At 40.2% G+C, this 21,706-nt stretch overlaps 1 protein-coding gene across 6 annotated transcripts in view; it reads left to right on the top strand.

Annotated features, from left to right (window-relative positions):
* Positions 1 to 21,706, top strand: part of LOC109937090 — a 37,919-nt gene extending 16,213 nt beyond the window's left edge. For 2 of the 6 annotated variants that reach the window (XM_020535705.2, XM_020535727.2), the window contains exon 5: positions 6,045 to 7,587. In XM_020535705.2, the coding sequence (XP_020391294.1) occupies positions 6,045 to 6,197 (153 nt within the window). In that variant the 3' untranslated portion in view covers positions 6,198 to 7,587. Of the gene's footprint in view, positions 1 to 603; positions 999 to 6,044; positions 7,588 to 7,747; positions 7,803 to 13,814; positions 13,911 to 17,661; positions 17,720 to 18,380; positions 18,447 to 20,590; positions 20,674 to 21,644 lie in introns of those variants that run through there. The other 4 variants (XM_048596304.1, XM_048596307.1, XM_048596303.1 and 1 more) reach the window with 4 other exon arrangements.

Below are 21,706 nucleotides of genomic sequence, written 5' to 3' on the forward strand. Positions count from 1 at the left end.
TTTCTGAAGAACGGTCTAGGCCCAAAACGTCAGCCTTCCTGCTCCTCTGATGCTGCTTGGCCTGCTGTGTTCATCCAGCTCTACACCTTGGCCTCAACTTAGAATTCACCAGCTTCAAAATCTTCCCACCCCTGGCCTCATCCCATTTCCAACCCTCCCTCTCATCCCTGCCTCCTTGACCTGACATAACCTGTCCATCTTCTTTCTCACCTATCAGCTCCACCCTTCCCCACTGACCAATCTCCTCTACCCTCTGCCTGCATCCACTATCACCATCCCACCTACCATTCCCCAGCCCACCCCCTCTCCCTCTATTTATTTACCAGCTCCCTTCCCCCTCCCAATCCTGATGGAGGGTGTAAACCCAAAACATTGACTCTCCTGCTCCTCTGATGCTGCCTGACCTGCTGTGTTCCTCCAGCTCCACACTGTATTGACTCTGACTCCAGCATCTGCAGTCCTTACTATCTCCAAATAGGGGTAACATTTTACTACCTGATACTTGTGGTACTTAGTGATTTGAGGTGTTTTTGAACTTAATTCTGTGGTTATTTCTTCTTAAAAGGAAATTCCCTTGATTTTCCTTTTTGAATTTAATTGCAGATTCTCTGTTCTGGATTGCAAATCCTTCGCCACATAAGCACTATCCCAGATCAGTTTGGTCAATTCATTTCATTACTTTGAAAACATGAAGTATATCACCTTGAAGCTTCCCTTTTTTCCCTGAAGAGAAAAACCTAATGTGTTAATTTTTTTTCTTGAAACTTCACTTCCTGTTACTCAACCATCTGTTATTCACTTCTGTATTCTCTCAAGGGAAATTACATCCTTCCTATGATATGGTGACTGTGAATGCACACTATTTGCCAGATGGGGTCTGATCAATAGCTAACCCTGTCACCATGTAACCTTTCGTGATTTGTACTCCAATAATTAAACTCCTTATTTCGTCTGTATATTGAGGCTATCCACTGTACTGATTGGCTTTATTGATTTTTATCCACCATTACAATGCGCTTCCTTTCCTAATCGGGTAAAACCATATCACTATCTGTTTTAACAGTGATCAATTTTTAATATTTTTTCTTCTTGTAATATTGTATAGTTATGGTACTTCACTAGTAGTCCATAGGTATTTTTATCCTTTTGTGACAAATTGACAACTGTCATAATTTGGAAGAGTGAAGAGTTATCATGAATGGCCTTGTAGAGTCGCAACTGTTTCTTTTGTGTTATAATCTGTCACATCAACTGACCTGGTTTACATGCTGGTCCAGTCTTGTCTTGCTATGCCTACTTGACCAGTACCTGAGTGACAAAAATCTTTACCTTGATAATCCCAAGAATAAATAGTATTTTCACTAAAATATTGTCCCAGCAATTTTCACCTTGACTTTGAATCAGCTGATCTCACCAGTTGGGATTTTAGTGTCTTATGACTCGAAAAAAGCAGTCTGAGTGTTTGTGGTTACTACCCACACAGCTCTCTATCCCCCCCACTGAGACCTCCTTACTGGGAAACATTGAAACCGCCGTGTTGATTTTTATATTAGAAGTTATTAATCCCGTTAGTGCATCCTTCTACATAACTTATCGCAAAATTCCTGATGTTTGCAATGTCAAATTATGTTTGCTTCCAAATTACCTCTAAATTTCTAAGCTTTTATCAAGTACAATTGCATTTTTATAAGATGTACCACATTTTTCCTTGGCAATATTCTTAAAAATATGAAAATAACTTAATCCTATATATAATTTAAATTTGTGCTGGAAAGGTAGCTAGGGCTGAACCCAGAGTTGTAGGTTATGGTCTTTGTTGGAAATTTTCTAGGACCTATCTCCTGTGCTCTTCTGTAGAAAGTAGAACAGTAAAGCATCAAGATGGCCCTTTGGCCCACCATGTCTGTGCTGACCATGATACCATTTGAAAGCAATCCCATCTGTCTGCACTTGGTCCCTATCTCTCTGTTTTCTGCCCATTTGTGGGTCTGTCTAACTGCATCTTAAATGTTGCTGTCACAGCTGCTTTTATCATCTCCCCGGCAGCATGTTCCAGTGCTTTTCAAAAAAAAAACTTGCCTCGCACATCTCCTTTCTCCTTGCCCCTCTCACTTTAAACCTATGTCCCTTTATATTTGATATTTCCACCCTGGAGAAAAGACTCCAAACTATCCATGCCTCTCATAATTTTATATACTTCTATCAGGTCACCCCTCAACCTCTGCTGCTCTAGCGAAAACAATCCAAGTTTGACAGTCTCTCCTTATGGTTATACACTGCAATCCAGACAACAACCCAGTAAATCTCTTTTGCACTCTCTCTTAAAGCCTCCTTAAGCCTTCCTTATAGTGAAGGAACCAGAACAGCAGACATTACTCCAAAGGTAGCCTGGCTAAAGTTTTATACAGCTGCAACATGACTTGGCAACTTTTAAACTTAATTCCCCAACTGATGAATTCAAGCATACTATATGCCTTCTTTACCACCTTATTCACTTGTGTTGCCATTTTCAGGGAGCTATGGTTATGCATCCCAAGATCTCTGCATATCAATGTTCCTAAGGGTCCTGCCATCTACAGTATACTTTTTTCTTGCATTTGACCTCACAAAATGTATCATCTTGCACATGTCTAGATTAAACTCCATCTGCCATTTCTCCACCTAGATTTCCAACTGATCTATATTGTGCTGAATCCTTTAACGTCCTTCCTCACTATCAACAATTCAACCAATTTTCATGTCGTCTGCAAACTTATTAATCAAACCATCTACATTTTAAGGAAAATCATTTAAATATATTACAAACAACAGACCCAGCACTGATGCTTGCAGAACACCACATGAGACTGACCTCCAGTCAGAAAACACTCCTCCACAAGTACCCTCTGTCTTCTATGACCAAGCCAACATTGTATCCAACTTACCAACTCACTGTGGATCTCATGTGACTTAATCTTCTGGACCAGCGTACCAGGGATCTTGTCAAATGCTTTACTAAAAGTCCAAGTAGACAACACCCACTGCCCTACACTATGTATCACATTTGAGAGGTTTGCATAATCAATTTCACTATAGCTCTCTCGTTCAAATCCATTGATCAGAAACACCAGTTAACCAGAAAACCTTTGAGCAAACCCACTCATTAGTGGGATTTGGAATGGTAACATTGGGAAGACATTAAACAGGAAATTAGAGATGCAAGCAGTAAAGGTACAGCTGTAATTATGGGCGACTTTAATAGCATCTTGAATTACACAGCATGGAAACAGACCCTTTAGTCCAACTCGTCTGTGCTGACCAGATATTCTAAACTTATCTAGTCACGTTTCCAGCATTTTGCCTATATTCTCTAGACCCTTCCTATTCATATAACCATCCAGATGCCTTTTAAATGTTGTAATTGTATATGGATTGGGCAAGTCCATTCAGTAATAGTGCCAGAGCATGAAATTCTTGGGATGTATACATGACGGTTTTCTGGATCAATATGTTGTGGAACCAACTAGAGAAAAGATCATCCCAGACTGAGTGGTGTGTTGTGAGAAAAAAATAATTGGCAATCAAGATGTGCAAGGCCTCTTGAGGAAGAGTGACTATAATATGACAGAATTCTTCATTTAAGAGAATATGATGTCATTGATTCTGAGACAATAGTCCTTAATCTGAATAGGAGGCACAAGCTAAATAAAAACCGAAAGAACTGCAGATGCTGCAAATCAGGAACAAAAACAGAAGATGGTGGAAAAGCTCAGCAGGCCTGGCAGCATCTGTGAAGAAAAGAATCAGAGTGAAAGTTTCGGGTCCGGTGACCCTTCCTCTTCACAGATGCTGCCAGACCTGCTGAGCTTTTCCAGCAACTTCTGTTTTTGTTCCTGAGGCACAGGCTGTGATAAATTGGGGAATCTTATTTAAAGGGATAATGGTGGATAGGGATTGGCAACATGTAAAGCATGCGTGGAGGAGCTGGAACAATTGTTTGTTCCTGTATGGCACAGAAATAAAAGGATACGCACATGGAGAATAGTAAAATGTAGGGTATGCAGGGTAGATTGATCTTAGTAGGATAATAGGTCGGCACAACATTGTGGGCCGAAGGGCCTGACCTGTGCTGTACTGTTCTATGTTCTATGTTCCATGTTAAAACAGGAAAAATGGCCTGACTGTAGCTAACAGGATAATTAGGGATAACGTTTAGATCCAAGGAAAGGGCATACAAATTGACCAGAAAAATCCACAGTTTTGAGGATGGAGAGCTGTTTAGATATCAGAAAAGGAGGAGTAAAAGTTTGATTAAGTGGGACAAAAGAGAGTATGAGCGTAAGCTGGCGGGGAACACACAAACTGATAAAAGCTCCTATAGGTATGTGAAAAGAAAAAGATTAGTGAAGACAAATGTAGGTCCCTTACACTCAGAAACAAGAGAAAGTTATAGTCCGAAACAAACAAGGCAGACCAGTTTCAATACATACTTTTGGTTGTACCTTCACAAAGGAGGACACAAATAATCTCCCAAAAATGTTGGGGAAACACTGGGTAAATGAAGGAAATCAGAATTAGTAAGAGAATTCCAGCATCAGCAGTTCCTACTATCTTAGTAAGAGAATTGATTGGATTAAAGGCTAGAAAATGCCCAGGGCCTGGTGATCACCATTTCAAAGTACTTAAGGAAATGGCCCTAGAAATAGTGGATGCATTGGAATCTTTCAAGATTTTTGAGACTCTGGAACAGTTTCTATGGATTGGAGGGCAGCTAATGTAACCCCACTATTTAAAAAAGGAGGTAGAGAGAAAACTTGTAATTATAGAATGGTTAGCCTGACACTGGTAGTAGGAAATATGCTAGAATCCATTATAAGAGATTTACTAGCAGAACACTTGGAATACAGTGACAGTATTTGAGTCAGCATAGGTTTACAAAAAGGAAACTATTCTTGACAAATCTACTGAAATCTTTTGAGGATGGAGCTAGTAGAGTTGATAAGGGGGAGCCAGTGGATGTGGTTTATGTGAACTTCAGAAGGCTTTCGATAAGGTCTCACATTAGATATTAGTATGCAAAATTAAAAAGTGTACAGGATTAGGAGGTAGTGTACTACAGATGGAGAGCTGGCAGGCAGACAGGAAACAAACAGTAGGAATAAATGGGTAATTTTCTGAGTGGCAGATTCGATTCCAGCTATTCACAATAGTGATCAGGGAATTAAATGTAATTTCTCTACATTTTCACACACACTAAGCTGGGAGGGAGAGATGAACTATGAAAAGGACGCAGTTATGGTTCGGTGTGATTTTGACAAGTTGAGTGAGTGGGAAAATGCATGGCAGATGAAGTATAATGTAGATTTGGTGATTAAAAAGCAGGAAGGCAGATTGTGATGTGAGTGGCAATAGAATGGGAAAAGGGGGAAGTGCAATGAAACCTGGGTACCTGCTGCAACTGCATGTGGACAATGAAACATGCAATGGAAAACTTGGCCTTCATGGTAAGAGGATACAAGTACAGGAGCAGGGATGTCATGCTGCAATTGCACAGGGTCTAATGAGACCACACCTGGAGGATTATGCGCGATTTTGATCTCCTTATCTGAGGAGGGATGTTCTGGCTATGGAGGGAGCACAGTGAAGGCTTGCCAGACTGATTCCTGGAATGGCAGGACCGATGTGTGAAGAGAGACTGGATCAGTTAAGATTATTCACTGAAGCTTAGGAGAATGAAGGGAATCTCACAGAAATTCTATACATAAAATTCTGACTGAGTAAATGCAGGAAGGACCTTCCCACCATTTAAAATGTATGTGCCAATACCATAAATATCCTGCTTCAATCAAGTGACTGAATTTGAAATTCCAGTATAACATTTAACTGAAATAAGTCAATTGTATTATTGGTATTTTGTTCTAAAGCTACATGTGTTAAGTAGATACGTAACAACTTCACTATGTAACAGCAATGTATGTTGTTATCCTTGTGTGTTTTGAACTAAAATTAGTAATAACTAAATTAAGTGCTTTTGTTATTGAGATGCTCTGTTCGCATTTTGACAGAAAAACAGAAAAACTCACAACAGGAAACCAAAAATATCGTCAGTAGTCAACAGCAAGACAAAATGCCCAACAAAGAAGCTTCTAAGAATAACAGAAAAAATTTCAGATATAAACTTATGCTGGAAAAAAATATTTAAACTCTCAGAAATCTGATTAACCTTTTATAATGACACATTGTGTTAATCATGAAGAGAATACTTTTACAATTATGCTGATGGCTAGATTCTGATTTATGGTGCAAGATTTGAACTGCATACAATCTTATACTGGTATGCATTGTTGAATCATTGCATTATTGAAGGCCATTACAGTAAACTCAAGTCCATGACCTAGTTGACCAAACATCAGTCCAGTGAATGAGGCTTTAAATGGAATCTTTGCCCTTCAAGTGGATGTGAAAGATCCTGTGGCATTGGCTGAAGATTAATGGAGGAGTTCTCTCATTGTCTCATTGTTGGTTGTGGGACTTTGCTGTGCACAAATTAACTGTCCCATTATCCTACAGTACGACTGTGACTATGCCAGAAAAATATTTCATTGTTGGAATTCCAGATATTTAAGTGAATTAACCCTTTAACTCCTGTATATCGAGTTTCAAAATGATTTGAAGACATAATCATTATGGGCGACTGTGTTGATATTTTATTTGTGTTATTAAGACTTGACATGTACTCATACCTGAACAATAATATCAAAGTGCAACAGCATTACCAGCACACTCTGGACAGAAGTGTGATCTCTTTGTACATATTGCTTAGTCATGCTTATGTACCATTGACTGATGCAATGTGACATGTAAAAACTGTACAAGGGGATCTTAGGGAATGTTTAGGGAATCTCCTCAAAGACTTGCTTTCCATAGTAAAGGCTACAGAGACCAATTATATAGACCAGCTTTACAATATTTGGGGGGGACCAATTACACAAGATGCCCAAGCTGGGTTAAACTCTCATGATCTTAGGCTTTTTATGCTCAGACTGTAAGCAATACTAACCGTGAGAAACAATCTCATTGGCAGCCAAATATTTGTCTAGGATTCAAGACGCCATTGTTTTCTCTACCTCCTATGTGGGTCTCCAGAATGTTGGTGAAGTGTTCTTTCTCACTTCTAACATAGAAGGCTGTGTGCTTGCACATTCTGCTACATTGCTGCTCAAGTTTAACTTTTGTACAGTTTGGGCAATGAAGGCCTGAACTGCAATTTCCTATCTAGACACCTCTCAATTATACTTTTCCAAAAAGGATCACAAATTGGGCTAATAAAATGGTTTATCGAACAAGGAATCACAGTATTTGAGATTGTTCTTGATAATTAACCAAAAAAAAACCTGAAGCAGGGATTCCCCAAGATTCATAGACAGTAGAGCAGTTGGGGATGTTTTGAGGTTGTTATGGATGGTATATAAATGCAATTTCTTTCCCCCCTTGCTTTATATGTTATAAGATAATTTTTAACCAATTATTTTTTAGCAGTTTTGTGAAAATAAAAAATGGACACTTGTTTGTTTTTGTTCCAACTTGTTGCTTTGTTTCTAAATAAAAGGTGACTTTTGTAGAAATTGTAGAAACCATGTGAACGATAAGTATCTTTCAAATTGTGGCATATACACAAAAATGAGGGCAAGAAATCAAATGCATTTTTTTTAAAAGTAACAATTCAGCTGATTTCCCCTGAGTTGCACCTTGTGCTCTTTGTGTTTAGAATGCAGATCTGCTTCTTACAAGCAGGTAGGCATGTGAGAATTTGAGAGCAGGGGAAATCTAAAAGCAACATTTTCTATGGCACTGTGGAAGGTAAGTAGAATTAATGTTTTTCTACTTGTTCTCCAAATGTAGGTGATACTTCTGTGACTTGGTAAAACTCTCCAAGAGTGCTGTGTTTCTCAACCTTTGGCTTCTTGTGGCCCTCCCCTCAAAACCAACTCAATTTACTTTAACTCATTATAGGCACTTGTCTCGACCCTCAGCTCTAAATTTCCTCACTCCTCCTAAGGCACTTCTTAAAACTTACTCATAATCCTCATAATGCCCACACACTGCTACCTTTCCCCTTTCATATTCAACAGTCCGCTATCCAGAAGTAGGGACACAAAGGACTCCAGAAAAGCATTCATCTATCTTTTCAGTCTCTCTTCTTGACATGCGTGCCTGTAGAGCAATGTAAACACAGTATGTCTCCGACCAGATACACCATGAGCTACGCATTAAAATATGTTCCGTTATTACTCCAGTGTTCATTCCCTGGTATGCATGTTGCATCTGACACGTTAGAGAGTATCCTGTGGCCTCTAAAGTCTCTTGTCCCTTTTGTCAATCAGTTGTACTTTTTCATTCATTCTTTCGAGCAGTTGTCCTAAACTCCTGGATACTAACACTCCACTCCACAGTCATTGTAGCCCCTTTATTCTCGTTTCTTTTCCTGGTGGGTATCTGTAATTCAAGCAGAGAAGGGATCTGGTGGTCACCTAATGTCCGTCTTGTCGGTTGTTATTTATTCCACTTTGAAAGCAGAATGGATCATTTCCTGCATGGGCCGAATATGTTCTGGGTAACCCAGGGGTTATAGTTTATATCCTTATCACTTCTTTGTGCTCAACGTTATTCCCTCTGTATGTAGGCTTCATTCCCAATAGCCTGTATCCTGCTAGTAAGCCATCTAAATATGTGCTGTTTCCGTAGAAGTACTAATATTATTCCCAAGGCTTTGAACAGTCCGCTTTCCAATTTATTCTTCCATTCCTGGTATGTCACTGCATACCAGATGGTGTTTATTATGAATTTTATTTTAGGATCTGTCATTGGTCTCAACAAAAGCTGCATAGAAATGACAAATGTTTCCATTGGCCTTTACCTTCCATATCTATAGATGCACAAGTGTCACTGTTCATGATCATGTCACATGGCCCCACATATTTTGGGGTAGATCATGCTCAGTCAGCGGGTGACCTGCACAAGGACTCTGTCCCTGACCTGTCCCTTTAGATTCTAAGTCCCTTGTTGCTTGCTGCTCCTTTGCTCCAACTCAGCTCCTCCTACTATTTACTCTCGGGGAATGTCGTGGCCCTTCCTGTCATTAATTCAAACAGCATTCGGCTGCTTGCCTGGTTTGGGGTTGCCTTTAGTCTCTTCAGATTGCAGGGAGCACGTCTACCCAACCCAAGCCTATTTCTGCTATCACTTTGGGTATAGCATTTTTAAGGTTTTTATTCATCCTCTAACCCATCCCTGAACGTGTGGGTCCTGCAGGATATGGGATTGCTACTACATGCCTAAGTGACTTTCTTAATAATATTTCCCGTGAAGTGTGTTCCCTGATCTCTATCAATCTGGAGGGCCACTCCCCATATCGAAATTATTTTGTTTGCCAATATCCTTGCTACAGTGTGGGCACTGCAGTCCCTTGATGGAAAAGCTTTGACCCAGTGGGTGAATTGGTCAATGATTACTCATCAGTATTTCATTCATCTGCAGTCAGGTTTCACCAAGCCTCAACTTATCTGAAGGTTCTCCTAAGGCCCTTTGAGCCATTGATGGCATGTCAGCCAGACCTTGACTAATTTGCCTGTGTTATGCTGTGCACATAGAATACATAGTTGGCAATGCTTGGCCACGTTTCTCCCAATCCCAGGCCATCACCAGTCCTGAAGGAGGCAGCCAAGCATGCCTCTGACCAATTATGCTCAGGCTAGTGACAAGTTTGCAGGAGCGAGTTCTGTACACATTCAGATGCTACAACTAATAACCCTACTCCATACTCCCTTTTCATCTTGTTTCACTCCATTCTGCCCCAATCTTTGTTTTCTCTCTGAACGTGTGTTTACCTGTAATTTTGGGATATTCATCTCTTCCAGTCCTATGGCTGCCACGTGGATAACCCATGGGACTGCTCTCCTTGCCACCTCCCTGGCCACTATGTCTGCTCGCAAATTCCCACATTGAAAAGTGGAGACAGCAGCACAATGTGCTTTTATTTTTATAACTGCTGCTTCTGCGGGGTATCGTGTTGCCTCTTCTAATTCTTGAGTCTTGTTTTCATGTTTTATGTGACTGTCCCCTGAGGTGATGTGACCTCTCCCTGTTCCATGATTTCATGTAGTCATGCACTACACCAAAGGTATATGGCTGTCTGTGTCAATGTTAACTCTCTTTCCCTCTGCTAATTTTAAAGCTTCTTCCAGTACAATCAGTTCCATTACTGGGACTGAAAGAGTTCCCTCTAAGCCCCCTTTTAATACCATCTCCTCCTGACAGTCTATGACGATCCAGCTGGATTGAAAATGTCACTCAAGAATGGCCTAGTCCATCTACATACGTTGTCAGATCTGGGTGGTCCAGGGGTTCATCTGCAATTCCCTCCATAGTGTCCTGATCCATTTCTATGTGACAGCGATGAGGTTGCCCTGCTGCTAGTACATTTCCTGTGGGATTGTATTTATTGCCTCGGGCTATCCAAATTGATATATCCTATGCTAATAGTACTGTCTCCCATATCACTTTTCTAGAATCTGACACAGTTTTTAACCTCCCATGATTCCACCAGGGTGTGTAACACAATTTGTCCTGACATAACGATAGGCTTGCTTACCTTTACTGCCCAAGCAACACTATTTAGCAAGACAACAAGTCTGTGAAGTCCCTGGACTACTGGAGACTTTTGTGGGCAGAAAGCCTTTGGCCATCCAGGATCCTTTCTGCTGAACAAAGGGAAATGTAAACTTTTTATATAATTGTGTCTAGCCCACCTTTGGCTGTCACAAACCAATCATGTTATTAATTGATTACATACGCATCCAATCAGGTTAATCATGCGACTGCATAACCAGTCCAAGGACTGCTTTAACTCATCCCATAATCTCATGATATTTACCGGACTGCCATTTATCAATTACCCTTGGGCCTTCACAATACATCTTATTCAACTACATTCCAGACTTGGCCCCTGTACCAATTATATAGCACTTCCTTGCTGATAGGAAGGGAGCTTCTTCTTTCTGCCTTAGACTGAATATCCATAGGAATGCAGTTAAATCCTTTCAAGCTTGTATATCTAAAATCCCTTTTGATAATGACATGTGGCTACAATTGCCTGTGGGTCTGAATTGATGTGGGTCAAGCCCCCTCTCTTTTATCCCACAATGAATATAAGACTTTGGACCAGCCTGGTATGGAGCCCTCTATCAATATTTCTCAAGGATGTACCTTATCAAACTAACTCTGTACAAGCAGCTATATTTGCTTGTATTCAACAGGACCCTATTGCGTGCATTTCATAAAACCTTTTGTGTGCTATCTTGTTACCTTGGATAGAATCCTCCTATTAAGGCTACAGTCATTCTAGTTTATAGTTTAACTTTGAATCTCAGATTATCGAAGCTGCTGTTTCAGCTAAAAATCTTCCCCAGCAATTTTATATCAACTGAGAACCACTTTTAGCCATTTTATTACTGCTTCAGCCATGGGCAGCCCCAACAACCTGTTTTAATGTTATTTCTTTTGGCTCATACCAATATTTGTCTTATTGCACTTCCATGAAGTGCTGTGGGAAGGTGTTACTGCACTGAAACTACTAAATAAATGCAAGCTGTTGAACTTGGCAAAGCTACATTTCACTTTCTACCTGCCTTAAGTTGATAATGGATCTTATTGAACTGCATCAGTTCAGCACATAAGCTAAAACATGATTTTCCCACAGAAGATGCTCTACAATATTCCTCTGTCTTAAGAGGTGAAGAGAGCACATAATACCTGTGAGAAGGCAGAGATGGGAGCAGTAGCGCCTAACCTTGTCATTTTTGCTCCATTGGAATTGGTCATGCTGGAGTTAGCATTGACTCAAGCCTTGGTAGGGCTGGAGGATAGCACAGGTCTTATTGAATTCCAACAGCACATAGCTCTTTCCTGGTTCCCATTCGTAAGGGCAGCAATTGACCATTACCTTTTGTTCCCTGTTATTGAGCCAACTTTGGATCCAATTTGACATATTACCATGTATCCCATGGCTTTTTGACCAGTCTGCCATGTGGGACTTTGTCACATGCCTTACTAAAACCCATGTGGACAACATCCACTGCACTTGTCTTTTCCTCAAAGAATTCAATCAAATTTATAAAGCATGAACTTCGGTAACAAAGCCATGGTGACTATCCCTAACTAGTCCATACCTTTCTAAGTGACAGTTTATCTAACCTCTTAGGATTGATTCTGGCAATTTGCCCACCATTGCAGTAAGACTAACTGGATTATAATTTTTTGGTATGCCCTTTGTATCCTTTTTAAACAATGGACCCACATTTGCATTCCTCCAGACCTTCAGCACCTCATATACTTTTATATACATTTATATACTCCTCTAAGCTATATGCAGTGTTGACTTTTTTGTGATTATCATAAACTTTCTTTTTCTGTTTAATCTTTCCCTCTATTTTTCTAGACAACTATAGGGGTCTTGATTTGGCGATACCATCCTTATTTTTAAATGGGACATGTCTGCTTCGTGCCCTAAGGATCTCACTTTTTAGTGCCTCCCACTGTTTTACCACAAATTTATCCTTTAGCAGTCCCATGCAGTCCACCTCAGCCAAATCACTTCTCAGTTTCACAAAAATTGCCTTCCCCCCGTTAAAAACTTTTATTCCTGATTTATCTGTGTCCATTTCCATAACAATACTGAAGTTAACTGAACTGTGGTCACTATCTCTGATACGGTCATCCACTGCCACTTTGTAATTCTGTTCATTTTGTCTTTTTGAGTCGCTGACTGCATCACTAACTAATTTTCTAAATCCTGTTTCCTGAACTGAATCCGATCCACTTAAGCATGCACTTTGGTTCCCCACTCCCTGCTGTATTAGCTTGAAACCTCTTCAACGGAACTAGCAAAAGCCCCTGCGAGGAGATTTATGCCAGTTCTGCTCAGGTCTCACCTTCCCCAGAAACAGTGCCAATGCCTCAAGAATCTAAGCCCCTCCCTGGTACACCATTTCCCCAACCATGATGGTTGTTATGGAGGGAGAACCTCTCAGGAGCTTCTAATCATACAACCCCCACTACATGGAAGCAGACCATTCAGCCCATAACAATCCTCCAAAAAGCATCCCACCTGGACCCACGCCCCTACCCTAACCCTGTCACCCTGCATTTCCCATCAAATCCACCCAGCCTACATATCCGTGGACACTATGAGCAATTTAGCATGGCCAGTTCACCTAATCTGCACTGTGGGAGGAAACTTATGCAGATATGGGGACAATGTGCAAACTCCACACAGACAATTGCACAGGGGTAGAATTGAACCCAGGTCCCTGATGCTGTGAGGCAGCAGTGCTAACCACTGAGCCACCAATTGGCAATAAGTGCTGGCCTAGCCAGAGGTGCCCTCAACGCATAAATGAATATAGAAAAAAGGGGCCAGTCTCTCCTCCACCTCTCTGTCTTTAATACTAATCTTTGTTGACGCACTCAGCTTCCAGTAATCAGGAAGCTTGTCAAAGTCATCCCAACCAATGGGCATAAGGGCCAGCAACTTGTCAACAGTACAGCTGGTGGTGATGGTAGGAACATTACACGACACCCTTAAGAGAATTGATAAAACACCACAGCTACACATGGGTTCACTAGGATAATTGTATGGGTTTGTTTTCGATTGGCATGTCTATATTATGTTTTAAATGCTTAATCTGTGTTTCTGCTGCTCGGGCTTCACTTGTGAATGATTTGTATATTGTCTGTGTTTGGATTTTGATTTATAAAGAAAATTTGTGTTCATGCAGGCCCCTCTCAATGGCCTCATTTGGTGTGTCACCGTTGACACATTGACACATGCACAGCCAGTACTGGAGTTGAATCATGGGATATATCTAGAAGAGGTGAGCATGGCTAGGGTGGTTTTTAAATTGCACGTTACATGTAAATTTTTCCCACAATGTGGGACCCATTCATCTCTTTGGTATCCAAAGCCTCCTATACACCAGCTTCCAAATGTGAATTCTAAAAAGGGAGTTTATGTAATTTGATCAGTTCAATTTCATTGAGCTTGTTAATTAAAAGTCTGAAGCTAACTCATTCACACTGTGTTGGCCAACTGCTTCAATTTTGACGGAGATACCATTAGGCAAAGCAATAATAGCAGATCTTAAGTATAATCAAAGAAGAAAACATATTTACCTAACAGCTAAGTACCGGTCGAGTGGTAAACAAAAGTACAACTTTTGTGTTTCTTATCAGAAATACAAGATCTTCAAATTGGATATCCAAAACCTGACTCTTAGACAGGAATTACTGTATTTCTCAATACTTAATACCCTCACACTGACAGAAGTCCCTGACTAACTCTCAAAACTGTTAAAACTTAGACTGGAGACCCTAAAGAACTATCCTGACCTCAAGTTACAGCAATGTCCTGGTGAACTGTAATAGAAGTCTGACCTCTTTTGGATCAATCTAGACCCAGCTTGGGGCAGGATCATACTTCAGTAGTCTTCAGGAATCTTACAGTACTCAAAATTATGGTGCTCAGGATCCTTACTTTATAGTCCCTTTGGTATTAACATCCTTAACCAAATGTTAAAACTCAAGTTGCTAATATTATAGTATTAGTTAATTTACTTGGCCTTTCCCATCTGCTTAAATTGCCTTAAGCAAAAGACATTTTAGTTTTGCTGCCTTATCCCTTATAACAGATGTATGCATCTGTATTTCACAGAATATGGGCAATGTCAGCTGATAAGAACCTGGAGGTACTTAGTCCCTTGTATTCCTCTCAAAGCCAATTGTTCCTCACAGTGTGGATGAACTCAATTTTAAAATGCATCCATTTATTAAGACATATCAATAAAAATTAATTAATTAAAATGTATTTAATAAATGACCTTTACTGTTATCTCGATTATAATGTACTTGAGGAGCTTTCTCTAGTTAATCACATGTTGCTGGCTGCAGCGGCCAATTCTGGATTATAAGTACTCTTGAGATTGTGTTTGTGATTATGTGGCAGCACAAAATAGGTGAAAGACAATGCATTAGTGTAGAAAGTAATGGTCATTCTCCCTCGTTAGACAAGCAAAATACATGTTTCATAATAGCTTCAAAATACTAGATTAACTAAATCTTAAACTGAAAGCCAAAGTCCAAAATTACTTGCACACAAATTGGCTGGTGTTGCTCACCCTTCTCATCATCAGACTCCTTGTCCTCAGACACTTCTTCAGCGGATGCATCTCACTCTTCCCTCAGGGTCTCTCCTCTCTCGTTGTGCATCGTGGAGCAGACTACAAGCGAGAAACATAGCAGTGAGCCTCTTGAAAAATCCACCTCGATGATAGCCCTGGTGGAAGTGTGGCTCTCTTTGTAGTGTATCTCAGTCTCTGTATCTGGATGTCTGATTGAGGTCACGGGCTCTCTCTTGAAGAGGTAGCCCTTGTCTGTCAGAAGAATAGTTACAGTGGACATCATCCCTGGTGCTTGGGATTTACGACCATGTGAAATCAGAGCAGAAGTAAGTCATTCAGACTCTGCTTTACCGTTCAATAAGATCATGCCTGATCTGTTTAGGTTTTGAAATCCACATTCTTGTCCTCCCATGATGATCTTTGATTCCCTGCCCTGGCAAGAATCTATTTACCTCTGCTTTAAAAACGTTCAACCACAAGAGGAAGGATCGTTTCCATGTCCACTTTGTTAAGACTGCTCAGGCTCTCATGCACTTCAATGAGGTGACTCCTCACTCTTCTAAACTCCAGTGGAAAAAAGCTCAGCTTGTCCAATTTACTCTCAAAAGGCAATCTGATCATTTCAGGTATCAATGTAGTAAAGCTCCTTTGAACCACTTCTGACATATTAACATCCTTAAATAACGAGACCAAAACTCTGCACAGTATTTGAGATGTGGTCTCACCAATGCCCTGTATAACTGAAGCATATTATCCTTACCTTTTGTGTTCAATTCCTTTTGGATAGCACCTGTGTACTAAATTTTAGTTACTCATGCACTAGAACACCTCAATCCCTCTGCATCTCAGAATTCTGTAGTTGTTCTCCATTTAAGTAAGTTTTTATTCTTCGTATCAAAATGAACGACTTCACATTTTCCACATTGTACACCATCTACCAGATTGTTGCCTGAGGGCCTAAGTTATAGCGTCATGGAATCGTGCAGCATGGAAACAGACCCTTTAGTCCAACCAGTCCATGCCGACCATAATCCTAAACTAAACTAGTCCCACCTGCCTGCACATGTTCCATATCCCTCTCAACATTTCCAATTCATGTACTTATCTAAATGTCTTTAAACATTATAACTGTAACTGCATCCATTACTTCCCACAGAAGTTCATTCCAGACACGAACCACTCTTTATGTAAAAAAAACTTGCCCCTCATGTCTTTTTTAAATCTTTCCTCTCTCACCTTAAAAATATGCCCCTTAGTCTTGAAATCCCCTACCCTCAGGAAAAGCCCCTTGCTTTTCACCTTGTCTATACCCGTCATGATTTTATAAACCTCTATAAGATCACTCTTCAACCTCCTACGTAATGTGAAAGAAGTCCCAGCCTATCCAGCCTCTCCCCATAACTCAAACCCTCCATTCCTGCTAACATCCTGAGAAAGCTGTCCTGAACCGTCTCCAGCTTAATGATATCCTTCCTATAACAGTGTGCAGGAATAATGACCACTCACAGCAAGATGAGATCACCCCTCAACCTCCTACACTATGTGAAAAAAGTCCCAGCCTATCCAGCCTCTCCCCATAAAATAAGGTCCAACTGTTGTGCTGGAGAAGTCAAAGTTCACAGTAGCCACAAGTTCAGGCCCTCTCTCTCTATGAATGTCTAACAAAAATAAATTTATGAAGAGAAAACTTTCCCATGTATACTAGCAGACTCTTCTGCTAATATCAGCTATAGTTCTTTTTAAAACAATTTAATCAACCTGTTCAGATGCCTCATTTTTAGATATGTTTAATCAACGATTCAAAGATGTTAGTACAAACTTCTGGAGCAGTTGGGACTTGAAACTCACGGGTAGGTACATTACCATAGTGCCGCACAAACCCTTTGTTTTCTTCATATTTTGTTTTTATCTTGCTGTCTTTTTTATCCACCCTGTATCAGCTCCTCATACCTGGTGCTAATCAATCCTAGTGCTCTTCCCTTGTGCTTAGAAAATAACGGAGTGGGCCATGTAACACTGAGATGGCTGCCTTGTTAATGAGCTGACCCTCTTGTTAATTATTTTTTGAAAATGGCAGATGGGCAGTCAATTTTGATATCCAGCCAACCTGCTTAGTGTTGCTGACTAGCATATAGTTGTCATCACATTGAATTTCACAAAAGCGTACCTAATTTACACCAGAAAATCCAGCAGTTTGACTGATCAGCTTGCTTTGAGACACTCTATTTCAGTCATGGAGCAGTATGGAGGATTATACATCTTCAGTAGCTGTAATATTTGCTCTTCCATCTTCTGATGTTGACCTAATATCGCTCTCTGTGCACATACATAATGAGAAAGTAGCTGCAAGGGTGCATGTGGTGGCTTTAATTGGACTTTTACGCTAACCATTGACATTATATTATTGCTGGAAGATTGATCATTATCACTGTGCCATTGTCCTTTATAGCAGCAGAAAACTAGTGGATGCCCTGTTTAATTTCTTGGATACTTGTGCTTGAAAGAGGGTGAGTATTTTCTCAGTGTTCAAAGAGCTTTAGTCCTGAAAATAGTTATGTTCTGACACTAACTGTGGTTTAGAAATTGACTAAAAGAATTTTAACATTTTAATAACAAATCGCTGCAAACTGGAGAGAGACTCCATAGCTTCACTATTCCTTTCTAGACCCCCATGCCTCAATACCTTGCGAGGACCATGAATCTCATGATCTTCTGTGACTAATTAACAGCTTTTAATGGCTGCAGTAGGAATAATTTGTTTTCAAAAAGTCAATCCAGCCATTTCATTGCTACTGTTGACTTCAATGAGAGAGACACAAAGCAAAAAGGAACTTTCGGTGACTTGACAAGGCTATTAGTGGAATAGCACAAATTGTCTAGCAATTTAGTAAGAATTGGAACTCCTGGTATAGCTCTTTCACTCTGCACATATCTGAATAATTCATGAATTAATAACAGTGAATGCTATTAATATGTCATTATAATGGCATAATTTTCCAGCAATTCCTGACCGACTGCAATTTTTTTGTAATATGATTGGGTTCTAATTTTTATTTTCTGTGGGCTTGTAAGCTTACAGTATACTGGGTGGTAGTTCAAAATCAGATGTAGCAAAGCAGCAGCCTAATTGGCACTCCAGCTGATTTTATTTTCCATTAAATTCTCCAGGGAAATGTCCGAGATAAATGTCTTCAGCCATTTCCATGGGTTCCATAGAGGTTCTGTCACTTATAGGTGAGTGAGTAGTAGAATGTGTTCACATTGCTATGTCCTTCATGTGTATTTCTGCAATATTTGGTGATCTTGCTCAGCCTACAATATTTTAGCAGAAGTGCTTTTGAGTATCGATCAGTGCACAGATACTGTTCTGCTCATAGAGCAAGAATACTGTGTGCAATTATGAAGTAATCCCAGTTTAAATGTCACAATAGGATTTATGTTGTGCTTTATTGAGTCAAATGTTGGAATAGTATTATAAATAATATATGCCAATTTGTGTCTACATTAGCATGGCAGCATGGTGGAGCAATGTTTAGCACTGCTGCCTCACAGCACCAAGACCCAGGTTTGATTCTAGTCTTGTCCATATGGGATTTGCACGTTCTCCCTATGTCTGTGTGGCTTTCCTCTGGGTACTCTGGTTTCCTCCCACAGTCCAATGATATGCAGATCAGTTGGATTGGCCATGCTAAATTTCCCTGTAGTGTCCAGGGATGTGCAGGCTGGGGTGGATTAACTGTGGTAATTGTGGGATAGAATAGAGGTCTGGGTGGGATGCTCTTCAGAGCATGCAGACTCAACGGGCCAAATGGCCACTTTTTGCACTGTAGGGATTCTGTATCGAGAAAATGTTTTTGCCCTATATTTTCGTTCAAAGTTTGGAATTGTTATGAAATATGCTGTGTACATCAGCAATTGAGAATCAGCAATTAAGAAATGACACTTAAGGGGGTATCAAAATGTGCTGATGGAAACTGTGGCTTAATTTTTTGGCCAATTAGTTACAATTCATTGTGCACCATGCTGCAAGTAAACAATCATGAAGCAGATTTTCCAATTACAGTCAGAAGGCATATGACTGGCCAAGTTATGATCACAAAATGGACACTTGCCCACCAATGGATTTTGCATCCTGACCAACACAACACTGTCCAACAGCCTCCGTCAAAAGTATCTTTGTGAAGCCTCAGCACAATCTAAGGACAATGAGTAACATCCTCTTAAAGATACCAGAGGAACAGAAAATAACCCTTAAGGGGTATCAGTACAATGATTTAAATAGAGGAAACTTGTTTGAAGTCTCTGCAAGAATTTTCAGTTTTGAAGATTTAGTGTAATTGCCATTTAGTGAATGTAAGTTTGAGGTTTTTGTAAGTCACTGGCTCAGAAGCACTAATTGCCCATTCCTACCTATAATGGAGAAGATGATGGTGAGCTGCCTTCTTGTACTTTGATTTGAAGGGAAACTTGCAAATGATGATGTTTGTATGTACTGCCATTGTCCTTTTATAGCTGGTAGAGGTCATTAGTTTGGAAGATGCTATCCGAGGAGCCTTAGTGAGTTACTGCAGCGCAATGTGGAGTTGATACACGCTGCTACTACTGTGTGCTGGTGGTGAAGGGAATGAATATTGAAGGTGGTGGATGTGGTCCCAAACAAGCAGTCTGCTTTGTCTTGGATAGTGTCAAACTTCTCGAGCGTTCTTGGAGCTGCATCCATCCATGCAAGCGTGGAGTATTCCATCATGCTCCTGACTTGTGCCTTGGAGTGGGGAGACTGGAGATGACTATTTGCTGCCGAAATCCTAGCATCTTGAAGACACATCTGGTCAATGGTAAGCCCCAGGATGTTGATAGTGAGGGATTCAGTGATGGTAATGCTGTTGAATATCAAGGAACCATGGATATATTCTGTCTTGTTGGAGATAATTATTGCCTGGCACTTATGTGGCATGTTGCTTGCTAAACATCAACCCAAGCCTGGATATTATCTAGGTCTGGCCATACGCTGACATAGACTGCTTCAGTATCTGAGGGGTGGTGAACACTGCTGAACATTGTGTAGTTATCTGTAAAGATCCACACTTCTGCTATTATGATGGAGAAAAGCCTGTTAATGAAGTGGATGAAGGTGGTCAAATCTCAGGCAAACCAGTGAGCAACTCATGCAAAGATTTTCTAGGACTGAAATGATTGACTTCCACCAACTACAACCATACTTTTGTGCTACCTGTGTAATGAGTATTTTTATTTGTCTGTTTTAATGTCATTACTATTTAATCATTCTTAGCTTATTTTTTCTTCCTTGCTTTAAAACCACTAAGGTATGAAATGATTTTAAATGTAGCTTTCTGATAAGTACTCATTTTCACATGCAGAGAGGAAGTGAGCATGGAAGATTGTGGTAAAGAAGAGATTGCAAAGCTTCGGTACTGAAGATACGCGTATTCTTCTTGTCAAGGTAGAATCCACAGTGTAGCTACATCCACAGTGTAGAATCCTATAGAATGCAACATCAAAATTCCCATGAGAGTTTGCAAAGCATTACCTGAAAGGTGTCCTTCTCAGTCAGTTCCTTATATTTGACAGTACCCTGTGTTCTGTTACATTTGACTTCATTTTTTATTTTTTTGATTGTTATTTGATATATTTATGCCTTTATTTGCACCACATTTCGAGATGTTGTTCATTTCAAACATGTGAGCACTCATCGCTTCTGATGCTAGAACGACACATTTGCGATAGGCTCTAAAGATTCATGAAATTTATTATTCAAATGAGAGTAATAATGGCAAAGATGTAGAAAATGGTTATTGTGAGAATACAATAACCTTTTTTCCAAAACGCTTGAAATCTTCAGTAACTACTTCTGAAGGCGTTCAATTGTTTCAAACTAAAATAGGCATTTGTTTACCCATTGTACAACAGTTTCCTTGTCTTATTTTGGAAGGGAAAGAGAGACAAGAATTTTCAAAGCCTAAAGCAACAGCGGCTTGGTAATCTCCAGCTGTTTGGTGGGCTGCTGGAGGCTGAGCCATCTCAGGGATTTCACAAAACATATCCAGCGACACATTACTCTTCTCCAGCTTATCGTTTCTATCACAATTTCATCTGCGGGAAACCAGCAATCCTGTGAAATATGAAGACCCTCTTTGATGTCTTTAAGGGACACACATCAAAGTGAATGAAATCTGCAGCCCAATGAAAAACTGCCTCAGTCACTTTGGTGAATGCAAGCCCCTGCAAAGTGCTGTACCGTCACCAGTCCCAGTCAGAAATTATTCACCTGTAAAAAAATATATTCAGAGCTGTATTGACCATTGTAATGTTGATGATTTGGTGCAGCCTCTTTGATGGAGTCAGGTCTTCATTCAACATCTCACAGAGTTGTCCAATCACATCCTTACTGAAGTATTGTCTTCTGCCACACAGATCCTCAGACATCGTTTTCTAGAATGTGCTCTGCCTTTACACCCTCTGGCTGGGTAACTGAC

The sequence above is a fragment of the Rhincodon typus genome, chromosome 4, assembly GCF_021869965.1.
Source record: "Rhincodon typus isolate 14 chromosome 4, sRhiTyp1.1, whole genome shotgun sequence".
In the NCBI taxonomy this organism is placed as follows: Eukaryota; Metazoa; Chordata; class Chondrichthyes; order Orectolobiformes; family Rhincodontidae; genus Rhincodon; species Rhincodon typus.